This window comes from Saimiri boliviensis, chromosome 11, assembly GCF_048565385.1.
Source record: "Saimiri boliviensis isolate mSaiBol1 chromosome 11, mSaiBol1.pri, whole genome shotgun sequence".
Classification (NCBI taxonomy): domain Eukaryota; kingdom Metazoa; phylum Chordata; class Mammalia; order Primates; family Cebidae; genus Saimiri; species Saimiri boliviensis.
Genome location: NC_133459.1, coordinates 36,676,376 through 36,695,252, shown reverse-complemented (window position 1 = coordinate 36,695,252; position 18,877 = coordinate 36,676,376). Strand labels below are relative to the sequence as shown.

The 18,877-nt window shown below is 50.9% G+C and overlaps 1 protein-coding gene across 9 annotated transcripts in view; it reads left to right on the top strand.

Annotated features, from left to right (window-relative positions):
- The first annotated feature begins 3,780 nt into the window (after window positions 1-3,780).
- INPP5B (inositol polyphosphate-5-phosphatase B) overlaps window positions 3,781-18,877 on the top strand; it is an 80,613-nt gene continuing 65,516 nt past the window's right edge. For 4 of the 9 annotated variants that reach the window (XR_012512381.1, XM_074380544.1, XM_074380543.1 and 1 more), the window contains exons 1-6: window positions 3,781-3,848; window positions 4,520-4,596; window positions 5,283-5,383; window positions 7,851-7,948; window positions 8,090-8,119; window positions 11,234-11,344. Coding sequence is in view for 6 of the 9 variants with exons in the window: in XM_074380544.1 (XP_074236645.1) it covers window positions 4,546-4,596; window positions 5,283-5,383; window positions 7,851-7,948; window positions 8,090-8,119; window positions 11,234-11,344 (391 nt within the window). In the remaining 3 variants the exon portion in view is untranslated. Of the gene's footprint in view, window positions 3,849-4,519; window positions 4,597-5,282; window positions 5,384-7,850; window positions 7,949-8,089; window positions 8,120-8,237; window positions 8,808-9,661; window positions 9,756-11,233; window positions 11,345-11,608; window positions 11,800-18,877 lie in introns of those variants that run through there. The other 5 variants (XM_074380550.1, XM_074380545.1, XM_074380546.1 and 2 more) reach the window with 5 other exon arrangements.

Below are 18,877 nucleotides of genomic sequence, written 5' to 3'. Positions count from 1 at the left end.
GGGCACTTCTCAGAGGTGAAAGGGAGTGGAGGGAGTGGAAGGAAGACTGACATTCAGGTACGGTCAAGTGCGGGAATGGATCCTGAAGCGGGAGGGAGGGGAGTCAGTATTTGGGACGCTGGGAACATGGAGATATTGACCAGGTCTGGCTGTCCCCCCATCCTCCTGGACATGCCTTCATTCTCTCTACCCAGCTGATTCAACTCAACACTTCCCACTACGTGGCCCAGTGCAGCTTCAGCTGTGAAGGGGGAAATGAATACAGCCCTAGCCCTTGCCGGCTGTCCAACGGCTCAGCCCCCAGCCCAGGCCCCTGCAGGCTGCAGTGCTGCAGTGGAGGGCCACTCTGCCTCATGCTCAATGAGTCAGCCTCGGGTAAGACAGCCCCACCTTATTGCTCAGCCCTGCCCCACCAATCTGCAGCTCTGAGCCCCATTACCCCCACCTCTAACTCTCATTCCTACTCATCCACAGGCTCACCCTCCTGCCCACTAATCCCTAACTCTGAACCCAGCCCTTTGAGAGGCCCTCAAATCTCAATTCAATTTTCACCAGCCCCCCAACCTCTATAAATATGCTAACCTCTAGGCCTTGCCTGACTGACCCCTACCTTTAATGCCTTCCCTCCTCATCAGCTCCCCAAGTCTGAGCTTTCTACCTCTGGTGCCCCACCCCCACCCCCCACCCCCCATTCCCAACTCCTAATATCCCCACCTCTCCTTAGTCCAGCCCATCCAGCACTCCCCTACCCAACAAGCTCCAAAGAGGCCTGGGGCAAGCACCTGCACTCATCCAAGGTGGCAGCATGGGAGGCCATCAGGTTGTGAGCTGCCCACACACATGATGCTCTCCCTGGGGACAAGGCAGGGGGCCAGGGCTTTGCAGAGGTGTCACAGCACTTCCCCAGGCAGTCTTGCTCTGCTCCTAGGCCTAGCCCACCTGATGATCCCAGAGGTCAAGCTGCATTCCACTCCACCCCTGGTGACCACCACCTTGCCAGCCCTCCAGGGAAATGTGAGTGTCTCATTCTCGCCTGCCTGCTCTGGGAAGTGGAGGCAGGAACAGACAGCGTGTGGTGAATGGGGCCAGTGACACCGGCACGATAGGGCTCCGGCCTTGCCTCTGTCCCACATTTACCACCCATTTAGTCTGCACAAAGCTCCCAAACCTCCTCCTGCTTTCTCTTCCATGAGAAAATCTGTGCCACTTTCTCCTGCCATGGTGGTGAATGTTTCAAAGGGCAGAAAGCTGTGGCCATGTGCTCTGAGGGCTTGGACTTCTGTGAGGTGAGCTTCAAGGATTAGGGAGCTGTCCTCCCTCAGAGCTGCACGGCTTTCTCCGTCTACCTGGAATGGGTAGCTCGGCAGTAGGATCTGGCTGGAGCTAGACCTGCTGGAAGCCAGGCTGCCTGAGATCTAGCAAGCTTGACACCCTCAGCTCTGCATGATGCCAACACCAAGGGCAGCAGCTGGAATTTTCCATACCTCCATGATGTGCCCCTTTGTTTCTGGCCACGCTGTATGTTCACTAGGGCAGGAAGTTAGGAATCCAAGGAGGTTGAGTTCAACCCATGGCCCACTTAACACTTTCTGCCTTTGGGTGGGGAAAAGGGGGGCAAAGGGAAGATGAATGGTCCCACCTCTTCCTACAGCTGAACCGCTCCAGCTCAGGTTACACTGCAGGCTGCAGCCAGGCCTGTGAAGCAGGGACCTCCCGATGTCATGAGGCCGTGGCTCCGCCCTGCTATCAGGAGTGCTGTCAAGCCTCAACCTCAGGCAGCTGCCTCCAGCTGGATGGGAACCTTCACTTCAACCAGGCATCCCCTGGGGCCACCAGAAGCCTCCTGCACTGGGCCCTGGCTGTGGCTACACTGCTGCTCCTCCACTCTGCCCTGCTTCTGTTCCTGCTCCCCTAGCTGGGCCCAGCAGAATCCAGGAGCAGCCACCAAGAAGACCCTGTAGGTCCTACAAGCCTTCAGGCCCATCTCCAGCTCTGATTCCTGTAGTTGCATCTTTAGAAAAGGGCTTTATCAAGTCCATAGCTCTGGGCTTAAGGCTCCTCACTTCTCCCCTTCTAGGGCCTAGACCTGACCACAGAACCCTCTAAGGGGGCAGGGCCTTAGCCCTAATCTCAAGGAGAGGATAGGGTTTGTCTGGAAAAATTGAAAACCTCCTGCCTGACCCCCACCCAGTGGGAGGACCCCAGAATCCTACAGGGACAGTTTCTTCATCATAAAAAACATGCAGCCCATCTTCTTTCCCCAGACCCCCACCCCCACCCCTAGGCTTTAACACTAAGAGCAGGGCTGGAATTCGGGTTCCTCTGTTTCTCTGCAGTGACCCACCCCTTGATCCTAAGGGTCTGAGTCAATCTCCTTTCCCCTCATCCTCCACATGACTTTGAAACTGAATTCAAATAAACTTGAGCTCCATTTGTACTGTGGATGTTTCCAGGAAAAGGAATTGATTGAGAAGAAGGCGATGCCTATTTCTGGAAGGGGCTTACATATGCAAAGTTGAACTGGTCATTAGTATGGCCACTTCACTTGAGGAAAGAGGAGGAGACACTGGTCACAAATCACAACAATCACCCCTCTCCCAGCATTGAAGGCCCATTCCTTCAGTTTGGGTCAAAGCTTGGGAGAAGGTGTATTTATTAAAATAGTTCATTAAGTAATTCACTAACTCAGTAGATAACTGTGTGCCAGAAACTGCTGGTATGTTGAGGAAAAGGCATAGTCCTGTCCAAAGGGAGCTTACAGCTTGATTAAATGGCCAATAGGCCAAGAGAGAATGATCTTAGTATTCCTTATCTGAACTGGATGAGCAATTACAGGTCTCTGCAGTCTTGGACTCCTGGGCTCAAGTGATCCTCCCACCTCAGCCTCCCAAGTATCTGGGACTGCAGGCATGCACCACTACACCCAGATAAATTTTTAATAAATTTTTTGTAGAGATGGGGTCTCAAACTCCTGGCCTCAAGTGATCCTCCCTCCTTGGCCTCCCAAAGTGCTGGGATTACAGGCATGAGCCACCATGCCCAGTCCCTGCGCTGGCTCTTTTTGTCCATCTGGAATAACCTCCTTATCTTAGATGGGGACACTGAGGCCCAAGGAGAGAAAGGTCTTGGCAAAGGTCATACAGCCAGGTGGATCAAGGGAAAGACATTGCCAGTCAGAAACGATATCATACTCTTTACAAAGTATGTTCACACCCAGTAGCCTCAAACAGCCCTGTGTGGAAGGAGGGCTGGGTGGGGTGGTATAAATGGCCCAGGAGTTGCAGTCAGACTTTCAGTGGAGTCCCAGTGTTGCCACCTGCTAGCTGCAAGACTTAATGTCAAACTACTTACCCTCTCCAAGGCTCAGTTTCTCCACCTGGAAAATGGACATAATGGTTCTTCAGAGTTGGGTTCTCTCTCCATTAAGCTAGGAGAGGGTAGTTATTTTGGGGGAAGAGTTTCAGTAGAGGTCCGAGCTGTCTACCCTGAAGTGAGAAAAGCTGAAATGGAACTAAGTAGAAAATAAAAATGCATTACTTTCTTCCCCTAAGATAAAATGTGGCCATTTTCCTTCTGGGCAGGAAGCTCTGGCCCCATGACTTAGAGGGCTGGGGATGAGTGTGAGGACAATCATTAGAAAACCTTTCTGGAATAGGAGTCCAGTGTATGCCAGGACCTAAGGGGTTAACGGGGATGGAGAGGTTCCCCACCCCACGATTGACTCGGGCATGCTGGGACTTGCAGGCTGACTGACCCCCGTGTGGCGCAGGGGCTGTTGGGAAATGTAGTCATTGTCCCGGACCCTGGGGCAGTGGTGTCCCGTGTGCCCTGTGGTGACAGCTCAGGAGGTAGGTGGCAATGGCAGGGGGCTGTGGTGGGTGGGGGGTAGAGCAGGAAATCCAGGGCAGGGCTGGGCAGGAGGGAGTGGGCAAGCTGAAGGCTGGGACACCCCCACACACCCCCACCCTCGGCCTGCAGCTGATGCAATGGGCCTGCTGGGCGGGGGTTAGGGGCAAGCAGCTACAGGATGCTTCCGGTCTCCAAGGAAAGAGGAATGGGACCCTCCCTGAATGAGAGTAAGGGAAAGTTCCCCCAAACCCACACGGACACACCACTGACACCTCCTAGAGAGGCAAGAGCAGAACAAAAACTGCCCCCAAAAGAGAGGCGGAGCCCTGTCCTAAGAGCAAAGGGGCTAGGTCCCCTTCTCCAATACCACATAGGCCACTTCCAACAAGTAGGATAGACCATACTCAGGAACAACTGGATGCCCTCCCAGACAAAGGCAGTACAGCAAACTCTAGATCCCACTGGGGGCAAAGGAACCAGACCCCTATTTCTAGAAACTGTAAAAGGCCAATTCTAGGAAGGAGACAGGAGAATGAGGAGGATCAGGCCCCCCTAATACCTGTTCACACCACAAAAGCCCCTCTCTCCTGCCCCCCACCCCTCTAAGGCAGCTCCATCAACTCAAGCCTAACTTGCTGACCAAAGGGGGCTCCCGTCTCCCCTCCTGCAGGGTCTGTGCACTCAGCAGGGGCCAGCATGGACCAGTCTGTGGCGATCCAGGAGACGCTGGCTGAGGGGGAATACTGCGTCATCATATCCTTCCTGTGCTAACTGCAGCCCTGAGCCTGCCCTGGCCTTGGGAAGCGGAATGGAAGGTGTCGAGGTGTCTGTCCCCTCTCCTCCCTCTCTGAGCCATCAGGGGAGAAGGAAATCAGTATTCACTAAGTACTTACTGATTCCTGGACTCTGCCAGATGCTTTAAATATGCAGTGATCCAGCCGGGTGCGGTGGCTCAAGCCTGTAATCCCAGCACTTTGGGAGGCCGAGGCGGGTGGATCACGAGGTCAAGAGATCGAGACCATCCTGGTCAACATGGTGAAACCCCGTCTCTGCTAAAAATACAAAAAAAACATTAGCTGGGCATGGTGGCGCGTGCCTGTAATCCCAGCTACTCAGGAGGTTGAGGCAGGAGAATTGCCTGAACCCGGGAGGTGGAGGTTGCGGTGAGCCGAGATCGCGCCATTGCACTCCAGCCTGGGTAACAAGAGCGAAACTCCATCTCAAAAAAAAAAAAAAAAAAAAAAAATATGCAGTGATCCTCCCAACCCCCTATGAAGTTGGGGGTTTCTATCCTCATTTCATAGAGGAGGAAGGCTTAGAGAGTGACTTGCCCAAGACCACGCGGTAAATCTAGGAGCAGGGGAAGGGAGGGAAGGTGGGACAGGCTGGGTGGGGAAAGCCTGGCCTCCAGATTGTCTTCCCTTGACTTTGAGCCGCAGGCGGTGCAAGGTGTGCTGTGTGAGGGGGACAGCCGGCAGAGCCGCCTCCTGGGACTCGTGCGCCACCGCCTGGAGCACGGTGGCCAGGAACACGCGTGAGTGAGGGGCTTGGTCCCCGCCTGTCTGGGCCATGGCGGTGTTCAAGACTCCACCCTCCAGCTGAACTTCAACCATCCCTCCAGGGCCGGGTCTGAGTCTCCTAGAATAATTATCATAGTGACAATTAATATTTTTGAATACTATATTCTAAACTCTTCACACATGTACTAACTCATAATCCTCAAGATCTGAGGAATAAGTTTCTTGGGAAGAGCTAGTTTACCATACTGGCCCAGATCTTGAGCCTCGTGGTCCAACAGCTGCATGGGTTAAAACCCAGAGGGCCGGGCGCAGTGGCCCATGCCTGTAATCCCAGCACTTTGGGGGGCAGAGGCGGGTGGATCACGAGGTCAAGAGATCAAGATCATCCTGGTCAACATGGTGAAACCCCGTCTCTACTAAAAATACAAAAAATTAGCTGGGCATGGTGGCGCGTGCCTGTAATCCCAGCTACTCAGGAGGCTGAGGCAGGAGAATTGCCTGAACCCAAGAGGCGGAGGATGCAGTCAGCCGAGATCATGCCATTGCACTCCAGCCTGGGTAACAAGCGAAACTCCGTCTCAAAAAACAAAACAAAACAAAACAAAAAAAAAACCCAGAGTTTGTTACTAACAAGCCACATGATCTATTTTTTTTTTTTTTTTTTTTTTGGTTTGTTTTGAGACGGAGTCTGCTCTTCGCCCAGGCTGAGTGCGGTGGTGTGATCTTGGCTCACTGCAACCTCTGCCTCCCAGGTTCAAGCAATTCTCGTGCCTCAGCCTCTCAAGTAGCTGGGATTACAGAGATGCCCGTTACCGTGCCTGGCTCATTTCTGTATTTTTAGTAGAGCCAGGTTTTACCACATTGGCCAGGCTGGTCTTGAACTCCTGACCTCAAGTGATCCACCTGCCTCAGCCTCCCAAAGTGATAGGATTACAGGTGTGAGCCAGCGCACCTGGCCTCACATGATCTTTTTTTGGGGGGGTAGGATCTCTATCACCCAGGCTGGAATGCAGTGGTGCGCTGGTAGCTGCACCGTGGAACTCCTGGCCTCAAGCCATTCTCCCGCCTCAGCCTCCAAAGTGTTGGAATTTTAGGCATGAGTCCACGCACCTGGTGGAGCCACATCAACTTGAGCAAGTTGTACTCCTCGACTTGTCCAGATTAAAGAGTAAAGTGAGCCGGGCGCGGTGGCTCAAGCCTGTAATCCCAGCACTTTGGGAGGCCGAGGCGGGTGGATCACGAGGTCGAGAGATCGAGACCATCCTGGTCAACATGGTGAAACCCCGTCTCTACTAAAAATGCAAAAAACTAGCTGGGCGTGGTGGCGCGTGCCTGTAATCCCAGCTACTCGGGAGGCTGAGGCAGGAGAATTGCCTGAACCCAGGAGGCGGAGGTTGCGGTGAGCCGAGATCGCGCCATTGCACTCCAGCCTGGAAAGAGCGAAACTCCATCTCAAAAAAAAAAAAAAAAAAAAAAAAAAAAAAGAGTAAAGTGAATTAGGACAGGTGCAGTGGCTCATGCTTATAATCCCAACACTTTGGGACGCTGAGGCAGGAAGAATTGCTTGAGCCTAGGAGTTCGAGACCAGCTTGGGCAACATAGCAAGACCCCATCCCCCATCTCTACAAAAAATAAGAAAATTAGCTGGGTATGATGGTGCACGCTTGCGGTCTCAGCTACTCAGGAGGCTGAGGTGGGAGGATCACATGAGCTGAGGAGTTTGAGATTACAGTGAACTGTGATTGCAGTATAGCTTGGGTGACACAGCGAGACCCTGTCTCTATAAAAAAAGGAAAAAAACCAAACACCATGGGGCACATAGAAAGTGTTCAGTAAGGCTGGGTGCAGTGGCTCACACCTGGATTCCCAGCACTTTGGGAGCCTGAGCTGGGAGGATTGCTTGACCTCAGGAGTTAAGACCAGCCTGGGCGATATAGTAAGACCCCATCTGTATTTCAAATAATTAAATAATAATAATAAAAAGAAAAAAAAGAAAGTACTCCATAAATGCCTTGTAATGCCCACATACCACATAGAAGCAGAGAGAGACCAAATAGTTGTCAAAGGACTCAGAGCTGGTAAGTGACCCTCAGGGTCTGGGAGCTGGGAGGAAGGGGTCCTTAGACATTTTCTGATCCATCACCCCAATTTTCAGAGAGAAGTGGGTAGCTAAAGTCACACTGCTCCTGTCACACACAGTGCTACAATGCGCTGTGATTAGATCAAACGTGTGTTTGTGTTTTACTAACAAAGCAGGGACTCCTGCAGATGAGAAAAGTTCTGCTTTGATGACCTCATCCACAAAACTGCAGTCTCTGATGGGCACCATGGACAGAGATGGCATGAGACATGTGCCTAGCCAGGGCACCACCGGCACAGTGTTAGGGAACAAGGAGGGAGTGTGAGCACCCCAAGGCCTCCAAGACAGGGCTGAGGGACAGCCAGTGGGCCTCCATCCTCACCTCTGCTTCCTGCCCTTAGTCTCTTCCTCTATACGCACCGGAGGATGGCCATTACCGGGGATGATGTCTCTCTGGACCAGATAGTGCCAGTCTCGCGGGATTTTACGCTGGAAGAAGGTGCCACAGGGGGCTGGGTGGTATGAATCTTCTCCTGTGGGCCCCCCAGGTCATCTTTGTCTTTGATGGGGGAGCAAGAGGGAGTAAGAATGATGCTGGGGTGCTCAATTGCTAAAGGCATTCTCATTTCCCTCCCCACAGTGTCCCCAGATGGTGAAATCTACATCCTTGGTGAGTGGGCCTCTCGGTCCGGGTACCACTTGGGCCAGGGGGTACATGATCTTCAGAGAGAAGAGTGGTGTAAAGTAAGAGCACTCCCCGGTAAACGTATTGCAGCAAGTAAGATCCTGTAGGATCTAACACTGCCCATCTCCGTGGGCTCATCTCCTATCACTCTCCTCCTTGCTGCTGCTTCTGTCGCCCCCACGCCCCAAGATATCACATGTTCTCACCCCAGAGCTCCTGCACATGCTGTCCCCTCCTCCTGCAAGCCTCACATCTCTTTTCGCCTAATCAACTCCTACTCAGCCTTCAGGGCTTCCATTCATGCATTTCTCTTCCCAGGCAGCCTTTGTGAAACCCCTGGAATTGTTTTGTATCTCCCTTCCTCTGGCTCCCTCCCTCCTTCCCTCCCTTCCTTCCTTCCTTCTCACTTTGTCACACAGGCTAGACTGCAGTGGTATGATCTTGCCTCACTGCAACCTCCGCCTCCCGGATTCCAGTGATTCTCCTGTGTCAGACTCTCGAGTAGCTGGGACTACAGGCACGCGCCACCATGCCTGGCTAATTTTTTTGTTATATTAGTAGAGACAGGGCTTCACCATGTTGGCCAGGCTGGTCTCAAACTCCTGACCTCAGGTGATCCACCCACCTCAGCCTCCCAAAGTGATGGGATTACAGGCGTTAGCCACCACACTGGGTGAGCCCACACTCTTTTATTTTATTTTTTGAGACGGGATCTTGCTCTGTCACTCGTGCTGGAGTACAGTGGCAAAATATGACTCACTTCAGCCTTGACCTCCTGGGCTCAAGTGATCCTCCCACCTCCGCCTCCCAAGTAGCTGGGACTCCACATCTGGCTAATTATTTATAGAGATGGGGGTTTCACTGTTTTCCAAGCTGGTCTCAAACTCCTGGCTTTAAGTAATCCTCCTGCCCTGGCCTCCCAAAGTTCTGGGATCATAGGCATGAGTACGCCCTGCCTAGCCCATACTCTTTTTTTTTTTTTTTTTGACGGAGTTTCGCTCTTGTTACCCAGGCTGGAATGCAATGGCGCGATCTCGGCTCACCGCAACCTCCGCCTCCTGGGTTCAGGCAATTCTCCTGCCTCAGCTTCCTGAGTAGCTGGGATTACAGGCACACGCCACCATGCCCAGCTAATATTTTGTATTTTTAGTAGAGACGGGGTTTCACCATGTTGACCAGGATGGTCTCGATCTCTTGACCTCGTGATCCGCCCACCTCGGCCTCCTAAACTGCTGGGATTAGAGGCTTGAGCCACCGCGCCCGGCCTTTTTTTTTTTTTTTTAAGACGGAGTCTCTCTGTCATCCAGGCTGGAGTGCGGTGATGCAATCTCAGCTCTCTGCAACCTCCACCTCCTGGGTTCAAGTGATTCTCTTGCCTCAGCCTCCCGAGTAGCTGGAATTATTGGCATGCACCATCATACCCGGCTAATTTATATATATATATATATATATATATATATATATATATATATATATTTTTTTTTTTTTTTTTTTTGAGACAGAGTTTCGCTCTTGTTACCCAGGCTGGAGTGCAATGGCGCGATCTCGGCTCACCGCAACCTCCGCCTCCTGGATTCAGGCAATTCTCCTGCCTCAGCCTCCTGAGTAACTGGGATTACAGGCACGTGCCACCATGCCCAGCTAATTTTTTGTATTTTTAGTAGAGACGGGGTTTCACCATGTCGACCAGGATGGTCTCGATCTCTTGACCTCGTGATCCACCCGCCTCGGCCTCCCAAAGTGCTGGGATTACAAGCTTGAGCCACCGCGCCCGGCCAATTTTTTTTTTTTTTTTTTTTTTTTTTTGAGACGGAGTTTCGCTCTTGTTACCCAGGCTGGAGTGCAATGGCGCGATCTCGGCTCACTGCAACCTCCGCCTCCTGGGTTCAGGCAATTCTCCTGCCTCAGCCTCCTGAGTAGCTGGGATTACAGGCACGCACCACCATGCCCAGCTAATTTTTTGTATTTTTAGTAGAGACGGGGTTTCACCATGTTGCCCAGGATGGTCTCGATCTCTTGACCTCGTGATCCACCCGCCTCGGCCTCCCAAAGTGCTGGGATTACAGGCTTGAGCCACCGCGCCCGGCCCAATTTTTATATTTTTAGTAGAGATGGGGTTTCACCATGATGGCCAGGCTGGTCTCAAACTCCTGACCTCAGGTGATCTGCCTGCCTCCTCCTCCACCTCTCCGCTGGGATTACAGGTGTGAGCCACCATGCCCACTAGCCCATACTCCTTTTTTTTTTGAGACAAAGTCTCACTCTGTCGCCCAGGCTGGAGTGCAGTGCCACGATGATCTTGGCTCACTGCAACCTCCACCTCCCAGGTTCAGGCAGTTCTCCTGCCTCAGCCTCCTGAGTAGCTGGGATTACAGGCGTGCGCCACCACGCCCAGCTAATATTTGTATTTTTAGTAGAGACAGGGTTTCACCATGTTGGTCAGGCTGGTCTCAAACTCCTGACCTCGTGATCCACCCACCTCGGCCTCCCAAAGTGCTGGGATTACAGGCATGAGCCACCGCGCCCAGTGCCCATACTCTTAATTGCTCTGCTAGGTTGCTTCTGTTTGTCTGTTGGTTCAGCACACATTTTTGTGTGTTTACCATGTGCCTGGTTTGGGTATATGCTATGAACAGGGGAGCCTTCTACAGTCTAGCTCCCTGAGATGGGCCCACATGTATTCTCCTCACCATGGTATTCCCTGTGCCTATCATGGTATCTGGCACAGGCAGGTAGAATGACCCATGGACATCCCCTCTTGTCTGCCTCTATGTGCTTTTCATTTAATCAGGAGGGGAACAGACTACATGTCCAGAGAACCCGTTCTCTACTGGCTCCATCTAGTACTGCGGGGGAGGCTTGTCGACTTTTCAGAGCCTTTGTCTACCTTCTCTGTAATGAGGGGATGATGATAATTTGGAACTCAGGGTACAGAGGGTTTCCTTGTCCCAGCAGCAGTCCCAAGTGAGCTGCTTAAGGGCTCCAGCCCGCGTGACAGAGCAAGATCCTAATTCTCCATTCTGAGGACTCCAGCCTTAAGATGCATCAAGCACTTAGCTCCTGGCAGCCAAGGGTTCATTGCTGGCTTCCTTTGTTCAGGCTCAGATGTGACTGTCCAGCTCGACACAGCGGAGCTTAGCCTCATATTCCAGCTACCCTTTGGTTCACAAACCAGGATGTTCCTCCACGAAGTTGCCAGGGCCTGTCCAGGTAGGTAAGACCCCAGGCTCCCTGGGATGGGGGGCGGGTGGCTGGGTATTCACCTACCCACTTCAGTTGACTTTTCACCCTTTGTGCTCATACCCCATGGTTTCTGTGTCCTTTTGAAGCTGCTGATGTAAAGCCACAGTGCCCCCAGGCTGCCAGCCAACCACAGGGTTTGCTTTTGTGTTTACAGTTTCTAGAGCTGAATGTTAACTAAGGCAGGTCCCCTTTGCCCTCCTGGCTCTGGGCAGGGTTGCACAGGGTAGGTTGTGACTGTAATGCAGAATCTCTTAAAAACTGGCAGGCTGAGCGGCTTCCAGCAGCCCATCTTCCCTCTCTCTGCCACCCACAGCCAGAACTCCCAGCTAGAACCATCTGTCATATTGGCTCTCCTGCCCTCGAACTGTGCTGGCACTCACTGCAGCTGAGAAAATGGTCTAGCTTTGGGCTTGCAGTGAAAGGTTAGTGGCCTCTCGGATAAAATTTGTTTAGAAAAGGAAGTTAGCCTGGCAGGTGGAGGAGAGTTTGTATACAGAGCTGAGGACAGAACATGCAAATTCAAGCCAACAGGTGCTGGGGCTTAAGTGTTTACCCAGCACTTTCATCTGTCTTCTTTCAAGCTAATCTCTTGTCTTTGTGGGAACGGGAGAGGGCTGGTGTTCACTGTGGTCTCACTATGCAGTCTGAGCGTCCAGGGGCTTGGCTTTATTTTGGTTGGTGTGCCAGGAAGGGAACTGGCCTTGGATACAAACCCAGGGATGAGGGAAAATGAAGCAGAAGAAACAGATAGGCCTAGTAGCTTGTATGTAATCCCAACTACTTGGGAGGCTAAGGCAGGAGGATCACTCGAGCCCAAGAGTTCAAGGCTACAGTGAGCTATGATCGCACCACTGCACCACAGCATGGGCGACAGAGTGAGACTCCTGTCTCTAATAAAAAGGCCAGGCACAGCGGCTCATGCCTGTAATCTCAGCGCTTTGGGAGGCCAAGGCAGGTGGATCACAAGGCCAAGAGATCCATACCATCCTGGCCGACATGGTAATACCCTGTCTTTACTAAAAATACAAAAATTAGCCAGGCATGGTGGCACGTGCCTGTGGTCCCAGCTACTCGAGAGGCTGAGGTGGAAGAATCACTTGAACCCAGAGGCGGAGGTTGCAGTGAGCTGAGACTGCGCCACTGCACTCCAGCCTGGTGGCAGAGCAAGACTCCATCTCAAAAATAAAATAAAATAAAATAAAATAAAATAAAATAAAAAGCCGGCGCAGTGGCTCACACCTGTAATCCTGGCAGTTTGGGAGGCCGAGGCAGGTGGATCACCTGGGTCAGGATTTTGAGACCAGCCTGACCAACATGTAGAAACCCCATCTCTACTAAAAATACAAAAATTAGCCGGACATGATGGTGCATGTCTGTAATTCCAGCTACTCAGGAGGCTGAGGAAGGAGAATTGCTTGAACCCAGGAGGTGGAGGTTTCAGTGAGCCGAGATTGCGCCATTGCACTCCACCCTGGGCAACAAAAGCGAAACTCAGTCTCAAAAAAATAAATAAAATAAGGAAGTAGAAATATGATTATAAAGCCTTGAATGCCTGGTTAAGAGCTTTATTTGCTTATTTTATTTTTTTGAGACGGAGTCTCAAGATGGCGCTATCTCAGTTCACCACAACCTCTGCCTCCCGGGTTCAAGCAATTCTCCTGCCCCAGCCTCCAGAGTAGCTGGGACTACAGGTCCCTACCAGCAAGCCCAGCTAAGTTTTTTGTTTTTTGTTTTTTGTTTTTTGAGACCGAGTTTTGCTCTTGTTACCCAGGCTGGAGTGCAATGGTGCGATCTCGGCTCACCGCAACCTCCGCCTCCTGGGTTCAGGCAATTCTCCTGCCTCAGCCTCCTGAGTAGCTGGGATTACAGGCACGTGCCACCATGCCCAGCTAATTTTTTGTATTTTTTAGTAGAGACGGGGTTTCACTATGTTGACCGGGATGGTCTCGATCTCTTGACCTCATGATCCACCCGCCTCGGCCTCCCAAAGTGCTGGGATTACAGGCTTGAGCCACCGCGCCCAGCAGTTTTTATACTTTTAGTAGAGACGGAGTTTCACCATGTTGGTCAGGCTGGTCTCAAACTCCTGACCTCAGGTGATCCACCTACCTTAGCCTCCCAAAGTCCTGGGATTACAGGCATGAGCCACTGTGCCCAGCCAAGAGGTTTAAGATTTATTAAGCAGGGGGAAATTTATCTCTACATCTTAAAATAATAAGGATAACATATTTTATGATTATTAATAGTAGTTGTAGGAGGTAAAATAGTAGAAATAACAGCAAAGAGCCTGGCCTTTGAAGTTACACAGCCCCTTGAGTTTGAAACTCATCTCTGCCAGTTCCTAGCTGTGCAACTTTGGGCAAGCTACTTCACCTCTCTGAACTTTAGTTTTTGTAAGCTTCTGTAATGTAATGAATACCTTATTCATGCGGTTGTGAGAATTAAATGAGATAACACATCTATAAGTGCCTACCACACAGCAGGAACTCAGAAAATGTTTTTCCACTCTACAAGAAGGCTCATAGCGCACATTCATTGTTGATTTAGCATGTGTTAGGGACTATTCCAAGAACTTTTCACACGTTATCTCATTTACTCTTTTTTTTTTTTGAGACTGAGTTTTGCTCTTGTTGCCCTCCTGGGCTGGAGTGCAATGGCACTGTCTCAGCTCACTGCAACCTCCACCTCCCGTGTTCAAGTGATTCTCCTGCCTCAGCCTCCCAAGTAGCTGGGACTACAGGCACGTGCCACCACGCCCAGCTAATTTTTGTATTTTTTGGTAGAGACAGGGTTTCACCATGTTGGCCAGGCTGATCTGGAACTTCTGACCTCAAGTGATCTGTCCACCTTGGCCTCCCAAAGTGCTGGGATTACAGGCATGAGCCACTGCACCTGACTGATTTTTTTTTTTTTTTTTTTTGAGACAGAGTTTCGCTTTGTTACCCAGGCTGGAGTGCGGTGGGTGGCACAATCTTGGCTCACTGCAATCTCTACCTCCCAGGTTCAAGCCATTATCCTGCCTCAGCTTCCCAAATAGCTGGGACTGTAGGTGCATGCCACATGCCCGGCTAATTTTTGTATTTTTAGTAGAGACAGCGTTTCACTATGTTGGCCAGGCTGCTCTTAAACTCCTCACCTTGCTGGGCGCTGTGGCTCATGCCTGTAATCCCAGCTCTTAGGGAGGCAGTGGCGGGAGGATAGCTTGAGCCCAGGAGTTTGAGACCTGCCTGGGCAATATAGTGAGACCCCGTTCTCCACAAAAAGGAAAAAACAAAAAGACACACAAAAAAAACAGGACAAAACTCCTCACCTTGTGATCTGTCCAACTCGGCTCTCAAAGTACTGGGATTACAGGCATGAGCCATTGTGCCCTGCCAGATTTTTTTTTTTTTTTTTTTTTTTTTGAGTCAGAGTCTTGCACTGTTGCCCAGGCTGGAGTGCAATGGCACAATCTTGGCTCATGCAACCTCTGCCTCGTGGGTTCAAGTGATTCTCTTGCCTCAGTCTCCAGAGTAGCTGGGATTATAGGCACCCACCACCATACCCAGCTAATTTTTTGTATTTTTAGTAGAGATGGGGTTTCACTATGTTGTCCAGGCTGGTCTCAAACTCCTGACCTTGTGATTTGCCCACCTCGGCCTCCCAAAGTGCTGGGATTACAGGCGTGAACCACCATGCCCAGCCCAATTTTTGTATTTTTAGTAGAGACAGGGTTTTACCACATTGGCCAGGCTGGTCTTGAACTCCTGACCTCAGGTGACCTGCCCACCTCATCTTTCGAAAGTGCTAGGATTACAGGCATGACTCATCATGCTGGCCTCATTTACCCTTTACCATGATCTTATCAGGCAAGTATTATCAATGTGTCCATTTCACAAATGAGGAAACTGAGGCTCAGAGAGGGTAAGAGCTTTGCCTGAGTACCTAGCTGGTAAATGATAGAGCCAAGATTAGGCAGGATTAAATAGTTCTACTCCAGGCTGGGTATGGTAGTTCACAGCTGTAATCCCAGCAGTTTGGGAGGTCCGAGACAGGTGGATCACTTGAGGTCGGAGGTTCGAGACCAGACTAGCCAAAATATAGTGAAATCCTCTCTCTACTAAAAATACAAAATTAGCTGGGCGTGGTGGTGCATGCCTGTAGTCCCCATTAGTTGAGAAGCTGAGGCAGGAGAATCCCTTGCACCCAGGAGGCAGAGGTTGTGGTGAGCCAAGATCATGCCACTGTTCGCCAGCCTGGGTGACAGAGCAAGACTCTATCTCTCTTTTTTTTTTTGAGATGGAGTTTCACTCTTGTTGCCTAGGCTGGAGTGCAATGGCATGATCTTGGCTCACCGCAACCTCCAGCTCCCGGGTTCAAGCAATTCTTCTGCCTCAGCCTTCCAAGTAGTTGGGGCTACAGGCATGTGCCACCGCACCCAGCTAATTTGTGTATTTTTAGTAGAGATGGGGTTTCACCATGTTGGTCAGGGTGGTCTCGATCTCCTCATCTTGTGATTCGCCCACCTTGGCCTCCTAAAGTGCTGGGATTACAGGCATGAGCCACTGAGCCCAGCCTAGACTCTCTCTCTCTTTTTTTTTTTTTTTTTTTTGAGACGGAGTTTTGCTCTTGTTACCCAGGCTGGAGTGCAATGGCGCGATCTCGGCTCACCGCAACCTCCGCCTCCTGGGTTCAGGCAATTCTCCTGCCTCAGCCTCCTGAGTAGCTGGGATTACAGGCACGCGCCACCATGCCCAGCTAATTTTTTGTATTTTTAGTAGAGACGGGGTTTCACCATGTTGACCAGGATGGTCTTGATCTCTTGACCTCGTGATCCACCCGCCTCGGCCTCCCAAAGTGCTGGGATTACAGGCTTGAGCCACCGCGCCCGGCCTCTCTCTCTTTTTTTTTAAGAGATGTGGTCTTGCTATGTCACCCAGGCTGGAGTGCAGTGGCTATTCACAAGTGCGATCCCACTACTGATCAGCATGGGAGTTTTGACCTGCTCCGTTTCCAACCTGGGCCGATTCACCCCTCCTTAGGCAACCTGGTGGTCCCCTGCTCCTGGGAGGTCACCATATTGATGCTGAACTTAGTGCAGACACCCGACTGGCATAATGCACTACAGCCCAGAACTCCTGGACTCAAGAGATCCTCCAGCCTCAGCCTCCCGAGTAGCTGGGACTACAGGCACTCACCCCTCGAGACTCCATCTCTTAAAAAAAAAAGTTCCACTCCAGAGCCTGAGCTCCTGAGTGTTTTGCTATAGTGCTTCCTTAGCTCATGGCACCCTCTCCCCTATAAACAGCTCAGAAAGGCTTCATATAGGAGGTGATATTTAAGCTTAGGCTAGAAAGATGAAGTTTTTCCCCAGGCAGGCAACAAGGAGGAAAAGGACATGGCAGTTGGAGGGAAGAGCAGGACCTTTGATGGGGCAAGGGCAGGGTGTGGAGACAGTTTAGCCAGGAGAGGTCAGCAGAGGACATCTCATGAAGAGTCTTAGCTACCCAGCAAAGAGCTTGGACTTTGCCCTATATATTAGAGAGAGCCATTAAGGAATTTTAAGCTGGAGAGTGATTAAGGCAAGATTTGCAAGTTGGAAAAGTTCCTCAGGCAACTGGTATAGAAAAAGCCTAGAGCAGGGAGATAGGAATGTTTTGCAATGGCTGAGGAATGGAAAGTGAGTCTGGAGCCTGGGAGAGCCCTGGTGATAAGAATGGGGAAGGAGGGATGGACTTGTAAGATACAGAGGTCAAAGAGATGAGAATGAAGGCACCATGGGGGCAGTGAGTTTGGGTCACATTCACAACTTCATCTGCAGAGATCAGAACAGTGCCTGGCACACAGCAGGCCCTTAATAAGTATTTGTTGAATGCATGAACAGAGATTGGTAGCTGGCTATGAGAATGAAGGAGTCAAGGATGACTTCTTTTTTTGTGTGTGAGACGGAGTCTCTCTCTTTGTTGCCCAGGCTGGAGTCCAGTGGGGCGATCTCAGCTCACTGCAACCTCCGCCTCCCGGGTTCAAGTGATTTTCCTGCCTCAGCCTCCCCAGCAGCTGGGACTATAGGCACGTGCTACCACACACAGCCAATTTTTTTTTTTTTTTTTTTTTTTTTTAGTAGAGACGGGGTTTCACCATGTTGGTCAGGCTACTCTTGAACTCCTGACCTCGCGATCTGCCTGCCTCGGCCTCCCAAAGTGCTAGGATTACAGGCGTGAGCCACTGTGCCTGGCCAAGGATGACTTCTTTCTTTTAGGATTGAGTGTATGTCTTGCAGTCCCCTTACCTGCTCATCTTTCTGGGGTCCACAACACACCTGGGGTAACCAGCAGAGAAACTCTGTACCAACCAACTTCCCCGAGTGCTTGTCATGATGGAGATTTCCTCAGGGAGGAACCTGGGTGAGACGGAGTCTAGCTCTGTCACGAAGGTTGGAGTGTGGTGACACAATCTTGGCTCATTATAACCTCCACCTACCAGGTAAAAATGATTCTCTTGCCTCAGCCTCCCAAGTAGCTGGGATTACAGGCACCTGCCCCCATGCCCAGCTAATTTTTGTATTTTTACTTATTTTTATTTTTGGGGGGACAGTCTTACTATGTCACCCAGGCTGGAATGCAATGGCATGATCTCAACCAACTGCAACCTCCGCCTCCTGGGTTCAAGCAATTCTCCAGCCTCAGCCTTTTCAGTAGTTGGGATTATAGGTGCACACCACCACGCTTGGCTAATTTTTTGTATTTTTAGTAGAGATGGGGTTTCACTATGTTGTCCAGGCTGGTCTCGAACTGCTGACCTCGTGATCCACCCACCCCAGCCTCCCAAAGTGTTGGGATTACAGGCGTGAGCCATCACAACTGGTCTTTTTGTATTTTTAGTAGAGACAGGGTTTCACTATGTTGGCCAGGCTGGTCTCAAACTCCTGACCTCAGCCTCAGCCTCCCAAAGTGTTGGGATTATAGGTGTGAGCCACTGTGCCCAGCCACTACCATATTTTATTTTTTCAGACCTTGGCTTTCTTACTTATACAATGGAAATATAAACTTGCCTTCTCTAATAATCCAAGAGTTTTGTGAGGATCAGATGAGGCCAAATATGGGTTAGTAGTATGTAAATGGTGAAGATAACTTAAAAGCTGTGTCTGACAGTGCCATAGTTAGGACTGGAACTCATGTCTTCTCATGTGTCATGTCCTTGCACATCCAATTCAGTTTGGTCAGGTTCATGCAGTTCCACACACAGAGCAGGCAGGATAGCAGAAGGGTTAAGAACAATTGTTCCAGAGTCAGATAGTTTGAGTCAGAGACAGAGGTGACTCAAGAATTTCTAGGAAGGAGAGTGGCAGTCTGGTGAAGGGAGAAATAGAGGATTTGTCTTGATATATTTCATAGTAAACACACTGCTTTGCTTAGAGCGTGCGGTTTCTCTGGAGTGGGCTGCCAACTGCTGGTGGAGTTTATGGGTAGTGAAATCCTCCAACCCTCTGGCAACTGTTTGAATCCTACACTCTGCCAGTCA